Source organism: Neopsephotus bourkii, unplaced genomic scaffold (genome assembly GCF_033783945.1).
Source record: "Neopsephotus bourkii isolate Nb327-2 ecotype Australia unplaced genomic scaffold, CSIRO-AGI_Nbou_v1 NB_196, whole genome shotgun sequence".
Lineage (NCBI taxonomy): Eukaryota > Metazoa > Chordata > Aves > Psittaciformes > Psittacidae > Neopsephotus > Neopsephotus bourkii.
In genome coordinates this window covers 9,268,528-9,280,844 of record NW_026900709.1, presented here as the reverse complement: position 1 = coordinate 9,280,844, position 12,317 = coordinate 9,268,528, and the positions used below count along the sequence as shown (strand labels likewise).

The 12,317-nt window shown below is 37.9% G+C and overlaps 1 protein-coding gene across 9 annotated transcripts in view; it reads right to left on the bottom strand.

Moving 5' to 3' along the window:
- Positions 1 to 12,317, bottom strand: part of ZNF385B (zinc finger protein 385B) — a 169,008-nt gene that overhangs the window by 54,303 nt on the left and 102,388 nt on the right. For 7 of the 9 annotated variants that reach the window (XM_061379276.1, XM_061379238.1, XM_061379258.1 and 4 more), the window contains one exon: positions 1,397 to 1,527. The exons of the other annotated variants lie outside the window; for them this stretch is intronic. In XM_061379276.1, the coding sequence (XP_061235260.1) occupies positions 1,397 to 1,527 (131 nt within the window). The remainder of the gene's footprint in view (positions 1 to 1,396; positions 1,528 to 12,317) is intronic. 9 annotated transcript variants of the gene reach the window in all.

Sequence of the window (12,317 nt, the reverse complement as noted above, 5' to 3'; positions counted from 1 at the left end):
AAAGGCATGAAAATGAGTATGAATTGCCTTATGCCTAGAAAATGAGAATGACACACTGCCTTCTTAAAACTGTTCTGAGTTTTGGTTCTGCAATTTAAACATACCTGACTCATTTTTCTTCTTTGTACACATGCACATACCCCCCAGATCAACATAGGTGCACATCTCCTTTACAAATGCACAACTTTCACATATATGTTCTCCAATGAATTAGTAATATTTGCTACTTTTTGTAACATGTGTTGGGCTGCTGACATTTGAAAGAAGCTGGCTGACACATTACCACGGAACCATCCCACAGCACCACGTGCTGTACCACAAGGCCTGTCAGCAAGATCTATTTGCAAGTCATGAAGACAAAAATTCTGTTGCTGTTTTAACTTCAGACAGAAGGTGAGTTTGCCAAAGGAAACACTTGGCAGTGGTTCAGCCGATCACTGTCTGGCAACGATGACACTGCTTCCCTCTCCCCTCCCCCTGCAATGACAGTGATATGCACGATGCTGTACAGTTCAGGCAACAGTCACGTACAGATCATACTCGCTGACTTGGCAAAAATGACCCAGAGCAGTTTCCTTCCTGTTGCTATTAGCTTAATATTTGCTGGCTTGTTCCATGCTGAATTACCTCCACACATGAAACCTGAGTGGCAACATGAACAGTGTTTGTTTTGGTGTACTCAATGTATTTAGGATAATAATTAATTAAATAAATGATAAAGCCTGATAGCAAAAAAGCATTTTGATAACACTCAGAACCATTTTATGAGCTGTTAAACCAAGAACTACAGAAGAGAACATTTTTGTTATTGCTACTGTGATAACCACAGAGAACTACAGAAGCATTAAGCATAATTTTGGCAATTTTTTTTTTTTTTAAAAACCTAAGATGCTTTACCATAAACTAGAAGCAGCAGGCTCACACTTTCACATTAGCTGACTGTGCCATTTTTTACTTTATTATTATAACATGGAATTAACAAGATCCTCCAGGTGCTTTACTGGCTGTAATAGACTTAACTTGATTCATGTCAGTGGAGGATCTAGGTCTTACCTGCCATACTTGTTCTTCCATTAGATTTTGCTTTTTCCTTTTTTTGACAGCACAGAAAATGCACACGCCCGGGCAAACGCTCAAAATTATTCTATTGTTCATAAAATTTCTGCTATAGTTCATGTTTTCAGTATGCAAACAGCACCTCAACAGACCAAGTTAAAAATGGACTGGCCCCCTCTGAGCCTTTCGCATGAGGGAACAGCAACCACAACAGCACAGCTAAAAAGGTTCTCTAGAATTGCACCAGCAATGTACCATCCTAAGGCAGCTCCAATACTGGATATTAAAATCAGCTTGGAAAGTATAAACTGAAACTAAATGTGGAAACACCTTTACTTACTGTGTTAAAATTTGGGAAGAATCCAACAGCAGAGCTGCTGTCCACAGGGAAGGACATAAAGGGTTTGATATCCAGGGAAGGCTGCATCATCAAGGTAGGTGTACGCACAAGGGTAGGAAGTGTAGTAGTGCCTGCCAAGAGCAAACAAAACCAGGAATTCATAGTATTCTTCTTTCTACATCACACACAGCATAGCTGACACAACCACCAAGAAAAAAAAATACAGGGATGTAATAAAGCGGGTCTGTAGTAGGCACTGTCGTTAAAAGATACCTATTTCCACACACTACAGATGTGGCTGAGCACTTCCCTATGGCCTTGGATACTCAGATGCTGAAGAAGAGACATATGGTATATAAATTGCACTGGCAGGTAGAATAAATCCTCTCTAAAGCTGAAAAAAATCTGCTGTGCCAAAAGGCCAGGCTGGGCACCCATGGAAGTCAGATGCTTTTGCAATTCATGGTTGCCTATTAGGTCAGCTAGTACAGACAATACACACAAGCTGAAATCCAGAGGTTTGTTTCCAAGTGGTGATCTGTTATTTTTTCCTCTTCTGACAGTAACTATCAGGTGCTGCAAAAACACCATTTTACCTAACATTTAAAAAAATGCCTTCTATTTTACGCTGCTAGGCAAATATTAGAAAACAGCCAACATCAGGCAGCGCGAATGAACATAACTCTTTACATGCAATGCAAACTAGTATTTACTTAATTGTAGTCCAGATTTTTCTCTCCAAATAAGAGAGCATCCCAGAATTCTACATGCTGAAATTCTTTTTCTATGCACTTGAGAATCATTCCCCAGCAAGACCCCAAAGAAATGGGAAGGTACAGATGTCCAAATATTCATTTTTAACTAGTTATCTGCCCTCAGTTTCTCCTTCCTGGGTTGAATAATTAATCCAGCACTGATTGGAGAGGGTGCTGGAACACAAGTGTCCCACACCTCTGAGGGTGAGTCACTCTCTGCCTCTCCTACCTCTGCCAGAATTTCTCCATAATTACCTCCTCCTCCCACTCACTGGTGGCCAACACATCAGCTAGGAGCATACAGTCCTCTTAGGAGTTTCTCTGGTCTTAAGTAGAACTGACACAATACCTCAGCTTTTTCTCATAAAAGTCATCTGAGTCAGGAAGGGGGGGAGAGGGGGGAGGAAAGAGTATGTGAGAAAAAGAGTAAACAAGCAATTTTCCCTCTCTTCTCTCATAAAATCCAAGCATTTGCATCTACTTGCAAGATGCCAGGGAATCCATATGGGCTGCCTGAGTACCGGTCTTCCACTAAGGGATCTCCCTTTCTCCCTGTTAAGGACACGTAAAACTGAAGGCAGAGGAGATATTTTCCTCCTTTCTGTCTCATCATCCTGCTTCCATAGACACAATAAACCCCATCTTACATTATCCAAGAGGAAAGCTGAGCTCAGAAGCCAGATGGGGTTGCATGGATTTTTTGGATGACCAAACACTTACAACTAGCCCTGAGCTCAAATTTTGTAGATGCTGGAGAGACAGTCATTTTGATCACAGCTGTAGCACAGTAAACATTATATTATGGTCTAGCAGATGAACAAGCAGGCTATAATCAATTCTCTGTTTTTTCTACAGGAAAAGTGTGATGATTGCACAAAGATGGGTCACTGACAACTATGGAAAGGGAACTATAATACTGCCCGAACTGAGCTGCACAACCTGAAAGGAAAAATACGCTTGAGACAATTTCCCAGCGTATTTTCTACTTTCTCCTAGCCCAATAATTTCATAAATATAAGGTTTGTTTCTGCATAAGCCCAAGAAAGTCATTGACAGTTGTGCTTAATTAACTGTAAGGCAAAGCTTATTCAAGTGGAGTCACAAACATCAAAAAGCTAAAAGCTAACATTCCTATAGTTTCTTCTTCATATCCATAATGAAAATAACGCAGCAATTGGAAAGCAGTGTGTCAGAGGATTCTGAAGAAAGGATTCTGAAGAAAATATCTTCAGCTGCAAAAGTGATGATTATTTCTACTAGCTGGTTTTGAAACAATAGATTTACATAATTTGGATTTCAGAGTTGCATTCAAACAGCAGCTCTGTTGCATTCAATTAACTAAACCCTATAAAGTGCCATCAATCTAACTTCTACAAGTTTCTCTTTGAAGTGCATAAGCAATTAAAGATCCATGAAGTTAAAAAAGACCTGTCCTCTCTTTATATGTACATAGCTCAGTGAAGCTGTGTTACATATTTTAACTAAATTTTACAGAAAAAATATAGAAGAATAGAGTTAAAGTGCTACTGACATTTAAAATCAGAGTTAAGCTAGGGTTCTGATGCTCTCCTTAACCAAGGTATAGAAAGCATTTGGCATAAAAGTTTTAAAAATTAAAAAACAATTAGCATTCTCTTGCAAACAATGCAATCTTCTTTGTACTCCTAGGCTGAGTACAGACCATTTCACATGACAAAGTATTTGAAATCTGCCTGCAGTTTTGCATCTTATGGTGTTTCTGCTGCCAGAGTAATATACGACCAACAGCCTAGGATACACTTAGAATCTGTGTAAAATAGAAAGCATACACACCTACCTCCTGCTGATTAATGGAGGCATTAATAACAGAAATTTATTCACTTCTGTTCACCAGTTTACTACTTCAGGTATTGCAAATTGAATACCAGTGACTCTGTTTGACTGTAGTCTGATTTGCAGATCCACCTTTCAAAGCCTTTGGAAGAATGATCAGATAAAGATGACCTAAACTACATCTCAAAGCAGTTCAGCACAAATTATCAAATCAAACAGAACAGGGCACAGTTTTACACTGGCACTGCTCCCAAATGTCAAATAGATTCTCAGCACCACTCCACTAAATCTGTATGCAGACCTGAGCTAAGCAGGAATGCTGGCACAAGAAAGATGTAGCTGACAACTTTCATTATCTTCATAAATTTAACATATGTTTACCATTTCATTAGCATTTAAATTATAAAGACAACTTACCATGTCAAACACAGAGTGTTTAAAACTACTTGTAAATCTTTGGCATAAATATAACTGATCTTTCTTGTAAATTCATTTGTTCACTTCAGCTTCATAATTTTCAAACAGTATTTTACCTTTGAAATTTCAATTTTGACTCCCACAGCAGAAGTTACCTATGTACTGGAGATGCAAGCAGCAGAAAAACTTTGCCAAAGGGCACTGATCCTCACTGGTCCCTTTTATGTTTGTCTAAGAGGAGGAAAATAGGTTTTATTCTGAACAGATGATCTAAATGTCTCATTTTATTAAAAGGTTTTCTTACTCCTATACATATTTATCTGAAAGAGAAGTCTCCATGTAACAGGCGCTGTTCCTCTTTAGCCACATAAATGTTGCTTCATGCACACCACAATTCAGTGGGACATTGATGTTGTTGCAAAAGTTACGGAAGGCGGTCATCTTTACCCAAATTTGAGCTGTCTCTAGCAAAAAAGCCACATTAATAGATTAAGCAGCAAAAGTGGTATTTTGGGAGCAAATAAAAAATCTTGTATTGATCACTCCCACAGTAAGACAAGTCCCAGGGGCCAGTGAGACATGCCTTACCCAGGCAGAAGAAAAGAGCTGGATGACATGGAGGCTCAAGAAGTATCTACCAACAACCGCTTATAGCTCCACTGCAACTTCAAGAAAAACTGTGGAAGCCAAGACTAGCAAGACTGCAGTTTAGGCAGAGTCAATCACGGTTAGCTTTGGCCACAGTTAACAGTCACTACTCATCTTTTTCAGGTAAGAGTGATGTCAAGTTCATTCAAATCTGAACATACAATTTCTCCTTTTACCTCCTAAAAACTATTTGTGAAGGTATTACTTCTATGATTTTCTCCCTAACTGCTTTCCTTTATCACTGACAAATAAAAAAGGATGCACTGTCTGCACATTAATATCTCTGATTTGAGTCAATATTAGATGATCGCATGAAAAACCCAACTCCATCACAAAGCTTACTCATCTAAAATACATTTTTTTTAAACAATTTCAGCGTACTTAAAGAAATTAAATACCTTCCAGACTTGAAAGCATACTCTTTCAAAGTCTTCGTTAAAGGCATCTATACAGAAATCTAATACTATACTCAACACTTTCCCTTTTTCCTATTACCTAAAGATATTACTACAATATTTTAATCTGCCAATCCAAGGAAGCAGTACACACTCAGACCAAGAGCAGTGGAAGAGTAACTGAAGCGCTATGAAGCCTGAATAAAAGTACCTGGTTGACAAATTTCTGTGAATTGCACAATCTACATCCACCTCAGACTGCACATGGTTCCCTTTGTTTTAACTTCTGTCATGGACAGTATTTGGGAAAACTTCAAAGGGATATTGTTCAAGTTGTTCACACCTACCACTATTTAATTTCGTTACACTGAGAGATTTCAGTTCATGGACAGGCTGTGCTGGGTTCTTCATCCCTGAATTGTCTGATCATTTTCAGCTATCTATAAGGAACTTTTCTTTCTACACCAATGTTGACTAGTCCCATCTGGCTAGGGAACTGTAGCAATGTAACTGATGGGATGGGTCAGTTCTGGGCTTTTTCCTTCCTTGACCTTTTTAACACAGCATTTTTCAGACACTATGTGAGCCAACAGTATCCCTTCAAGGGTGGATGACAAGTTGTTCCTTTCCTTTTGCCTTCGTTTGCTGTATTTATTATGGACTGCAACTACAATATGCATCGCCACCCTGCCTTCAGACCTCACATCCTATTCCCATTTACAGCATTTTCCTTCAGAGCTCCAGAAGAGGGAAGCCAGGCAGGACAACCCAATATTTTCAGTACAGTTTATTAACTTGCCAGTGGAAGTCCTGAACACTGTCAGAAATGTTTATTTCAGCATGCAACTCAAAAAACAGGTTTATAAACAAGGTTTATAAACCTTAAGTAAGTTTATAAGTACCTAGGCTTTCACACTGAATAAAACAAAATTAAATCTTTTCAGCATTATCGACTATGCTTGTAAAAACAAACAAAAAAAAAAACCAACAAAACCCCTCTACCACCAAAAAAACAACTTGTGTAAGACTCCTAAACTTGCTTATATGCAGGTTTATGGGAAGGCAGCACAATGAAATTAGACTTTTATAAACACCCCCACCTAACTCCAGAAAAGCATGGCATAAAAATATTAACAGATTTCTTCCCTTACATCTGATGTCCCCATTGCATCGTGCCCCAGATCTATTGGCTTTCACTACAATTCTTTTTGTAACCATAAATGACAGGTAAAAATCAATCACTTCCAGGTCATTGCATTTTGTAGTTTAGGTATTGAGATGACATTACTCCTAAGATTTTTCCCAATACATACATACTATAAATACCAGTCTTTTTTCCTTCTCCGTAGGATCAGTTTAGAGTATTCAGAAATTTTCTAATTTTGTTTTTCAGTTACAGATTTACATGGGTATTACAGAATGTCATGCGTTTCTGTTTATGCCTAGGATAAACTGCTAAAAACAAGTTCAGTGTAAGTAAAATAATTTTCTGAACAGCAGGTGTTGATATCAAAATTGTTAAGGAAAAAGTAATTCTAGAAGTATTCCATTAATAATACTCATGGAAGTGAATGCTAAGACATTCTTCCCTCTTAAATAAAAGGCAAGTGAAGAAATAAAGCATTTTAATAGGGTTTCTTCTGTTTTTTTTTTTTTTTTTTTTTTCCAGGATTCACTAAGCAGAACAAACATTACTTGCTTATAATACGGTATTATGATAAATGAGATTTATGACACCCATAGGGTTCCCAGTCTGTCAAAAGTAAAGTAGTCAAGGAGAGATAAAACCATTATTCCAAAAGATTTTCCCAAACAGCAAATTAACGTGATCTTAGGAGATAACTCATTATCCAGGCAGTTCATTTTTTAAAATAAGTTGAAGCAGAAGCCCAGCATATATGAGACATGGCACGGTCCCCAGCTGACAATGGGAAAAATGCTAACAACTTCTCTGCCCCCAGGGCACCATACGAACTCATTAATGAATGAGGATGCAGCTCCTTTGGGAGTTGATATGATTACCATCAGAGCTATTGATACATGTGCATCTTTCAAAACTTGTGAGAGTGCACTGAATTCATACCTCTTAAACATTACTCAGATAGCAATGGGGCATCCAGACCTTCCATTGACTAACATTTAAAATGCACAAATCATACATGCCTGTCATCGTTTGGCAAATAAAAATGGGTAAATCCTCAAAAGATGTCTTTTTCTTCAGAAGCCACAAGGAAAGGCAGCAAGAACTGATGTAGAGCTTATGGTTACTCAACAGCACTAAACAAGAACCACTCTGCGTAACACAAACGACATGGACTAAGAAAGTACTGGTCCAAGCCTACTCTTCCATAGCAATATATGGATACAAAATGACAAGCCAAATATTCTGGACTTCATTCCAAGTTTATTTTTTCAGTAGATGTTTCAGCAAACCCAGAGGCATTTGATGCAAGTTCGCTGCAATGTAAAAATTATCTTTACATTGTACAGTTTAAGCTCTTCATGCTCAACAATGACTCATCTAAAAAAAAGTTAGATTATGAAAATAAATCTCCCCCTATAAATTAAAACATGATTTCCAGTATGCCTGATCATGACGTTAGTATTTCCATTATTATCCATCTAGCAATAAATGCTCTATGAAGGTGTGCTGACAGAATTCTATATTATTCTTTTGTATAAAATCAGATACCGTGAAATGAGGTATTCCTCCATTTCAAAGACATGTAGGATTCCACCAACTAGGTCAATACAAAAAATTAATTGAAATGTGATGCTGCTGAAATGAATGGAAGCGTTGGCATTTAATCAATCCATAAAGTCAACCATCACTTACATACCTAATGTTAATAATTATATATAGCTAATTTACAATCAGAATTATAGCTATATATTGCATGTATTTCACATAAGAATTCTAAAAATAAAAACATAAACCCAGTTGTACTTGCAAGTAATGAAATCTTTACTGTATCAGATCCTTCCTCATTGAAGTATTAGGGGCTGACTTGGAATTACTTAACTTCCATGATTTGTTAATATTCCTCTGCCCATCTAAATCTTTTCCATCTCCAAAGTCTTATGATTGAAGATGTTCATTTCAAAAAATGTAGACTGTAGGTCATAAATACTAGACATATACTTGATATGAAGACACTAATGGAAAAACTGATATTGAAAACCTCCATTATAATAATATTAATATTCAAAGGAGCTGTGTCAATATTTATTTCCTTGTCTCTACATTTAGTACATCAAAATCATGGAAAACAAATAATAATGTTGACCTTGCAGGGGGGGAGGGAAGGGGGAGGACAGAGGCACAACAATAAGAAACTGGAATTTCAGTATTTTAGAGACAAATACTTCAAAACATCAATCAAAAAAAAATCTTTTTCTCCTTGCACTGTACTGCAATAGCTTGCAGTAACAACAGGAATCCCCATAGGTTTTGTATACAAGATACCAGAACAGATGGAGAGGAAAAAGAAGTCCAACAATTAGAAGTGGAACAGATTATCTTGCACTTTCCGTAAATAACTGTGTTGTAATTGTCTGACCATAACATGTGGAAGAGCCCTGTCCTCCCCTGGATTTGCAGAACATGCAATTCGCACTCGTGTCCTCTTTCTCCTTTAGCTGTGTTCTTGCGGCTGAGAAAGGTCTTGCACACCTGCACAACGTACAGCTCAAATGTTACAGCGATTGTGCCATGCTGTTCCACACATTATTTTTTTTCAGTATTTATATTCCCAAGTCAAGTGTACTCCAGAATTACTCTACTAGTATGGAAGTGCATTTGTTAGCACTGGCTCCTTGTCAAGTCTAAGCAATTAAATGAATTATGGAAGATCCTTCGCTATATTTAGAAGAAACATGCTGGCTGCACTACAACTGCAATTTGCTATTATCTATAGGTAGTATGGAAATATTTGTCATTAGGTTCTTAAAAGAGCTAATTCTCTAGACTTCTAAAGCAACCATGACAATTTGACTGGAAAGCAGAGTGGCTCGTTATAGCTCAACACCATTAAGTGCAGTAAGTTGGATTTTATTCTAATCAAATAGTAACAACTATTAATAAATGAAACAGTCCTGCCTGCATTAAAGTCAGCTGGAGCTCTGCAGTCTATCCCAGTTTCTTTTTATCAGAAACTCCTGGCTTGGTCAAGCCTCTCCTTCTGGTATCCACAGCCTGAGTGATCAGCTCTGCCCTCTCTGTTCTTATCTGCTGCTTTGGAGTTGGTTTTGCTGTGAAGTTTTACAATTATGACAGAAAAAACAGCTTTCTCTTTCACTCTCTGTTCTCTTACCACCTGCACTAAAATTGAGATCTTTCCGAAATCCTTAGGATCTTTATTCTTGATGCATTTAAACCAGGGTCCCCTTGCTTTTTCCACTCTCCCAACACAAATGCACAGTGAGAGTGTTTGTTTGCTCTTCTGCTGTCACTTTTAACTAAAAACACACCACCACCACATGCTTAATGAATTCATAATCTTGTCCAGAGCATGGTTTAACTTCAATTCCAGTCCCCATGTCTTCCTCAGTGCACATTCTTAGGTGCTGGGCACCAAGCCTATGAGTGTTCCACGATGAAGCACTGTACTACTCCCTTCTCTCTCAGTTCAGGATTCTGATTTAACACAATGTTTCATTACAAACAGAAGTTTCTCTAGTAAGTAATAATCAAAATAAAAGGGCCAATTTACATTACCTTAAAAGTTCAGAATGTGGGGGATGGGAGGATACGACTTGGTTGCTGTTAGCTTTTAGAGAGCTTGTTATTACTTCACCTCTCATATAACCTGATGTTTCTCAAAACCCAACTCTTCTGGATTCTGTCACCATTGAGCTCATTATCTAACCCACCATGAGCTTCGGCATGGTCTTTCTTTCAGGATGTACTGAGTTGCCATCCAGTAAAACAAGTTTATCACTGGCAGTGCTGCTGGATGACCATTTTGTTATTAGTTGGACAAAACCACTATGCCTTAACATTTAAGGTGATTTATGTCTGCAGTTAGCTTCTTGGTCCTTATTCCACTTCAGTACTACAACATACCAGCTCAGCAACACTGTGCACAAAAGGTAGTAACAGGGGTCTAGGCCTATGTGCATCCTCACATATACATCTAACCACTTAACCACATTAGACAATTTCCAACAGTCTTAAAAGTCATCATAGCTTAGACAATTTCAAGCTTCATTTGCTTTTCTTACGCAATCACTTCTACAAAATACAGTTACCCAAACTGCTTCTTGTTTTCTTTTTGCAAGTTCTTCTATTGGTATTGCTCTCTAAATACCCTTCAGATAAAAGCCACAACAGCTAATTTAGGTTGTTGAAAATGATCTATAGAAACTATCTACAATGGAAACCATGATGTCTACTGAATGAAATCTAGTTTTCCCTCCAATGAATATTTTTTTTTTGAAATTTCAAAAAATATTTGAACATCCAGTCCACCCTCTTTCTATTCAAAAGGTCACAATTTCAGTCACAACCTTCCCCTTAGTTGCTATCATTTCCACATATAGGTACGTGCTTTTAGAAGCACTATCTTTTTGTTTAAGAAACAATGAGACAGGGAAGAAAGGCAGATTTAAAAACCTTCACAACATTCTCCAGGTAGCCTACATTCCACACTGAATTCAGCTGTTCTGCCACAGTATAGGGCACACAGCATACAAGCACCTGTCAAAAAAGAGGTCAAACGTGTAAAGGTAGTAGGTTGATTTACTACACATGCAGTTTAAGCCCAAGTGATATAATCCTTTTTCTAAGACTAGTTTACTGAAAAAATCCCTAGATGGGTTAGAAGTTTAAGGAAAAAAAAAAGCATTATTTTGTAATTCCCTAGTTAATAGTACAGAAGAAAAAAGCTCCTCCTTCCCAAATGTCTCTTAATTCTTCCTGGTTCCAGCTCTATCTGCTGACCCTAACTAAAGCAGTAATAATGTCTTCATAGGATTTCCTGGAGGATTTCAACTTTCTCCTAATCATACTACATCTTCTTTTCAGAGCTCACACTCATAGAAGTCACAGCAAGGGATAAGTCAGAGCTCCATTTCCCAAACTCTACCAGTTCCCAGTGCACCCTGTAGTACCATATCTGAAAACACAAAAATCCCAGAGACCTTGTTCCACTCAAAGTAGGAGCCAGACTCAGTGCTTCTCTTGCCTGCAAACATAACTAAAGGTACCTCAACCTGCTATGAAAAGAGCAAAAGAGCTGCATTTCTGACCAAAGATCTTTAGGCCATTTACAAAAGGAAGACAGATACTACAAGTTCACAAATGCCTCACAATACTCAGAAGCTGCACTCTATCATGAACCATTTTAGCACAGCAAAAACTAATTAAACACAGACCATATAGTCCCATAAAGGCTTCCCACTATTAATCAGTGCCATGATGTTTACCTTAGTGCCTAAGGTTACAATTCACCTCTTCTGCAGCACTTAGACATACACATAGCATTCTACTCAGAGATAAATAATCCCTTGATTTTGACACTGCATTTTTGTCATGTTGAGTGCCACGAGACAGTGGGCAACCAGCAAGCAACAAATCTGGGCAGTTGTAATTCAGTGTGCTTAACTTTAATTACCCTTGAGGACAGTGTTTGCAACTTGACTCTGGAGGGAAGGCAACCTACTATTGACATCACCAGATCAAATATAACCTAAAAGATTGATAAAGTGTACTTCAGTGGCATTTTCCCTGCTATTAGAGTGGTTACTAGCTAGCTGTCTGCTACAGACCTGCACTTTAAATAACTCCTGGAAAAAAAAAAAAAAAAGAGGGGAAGATGGGAAAAACAAACTAATGGTGTCTGCCTGAATTTTTTAAAAAGTTCATAAAAGGGCACCTCAGAGCACAGGGCTAAA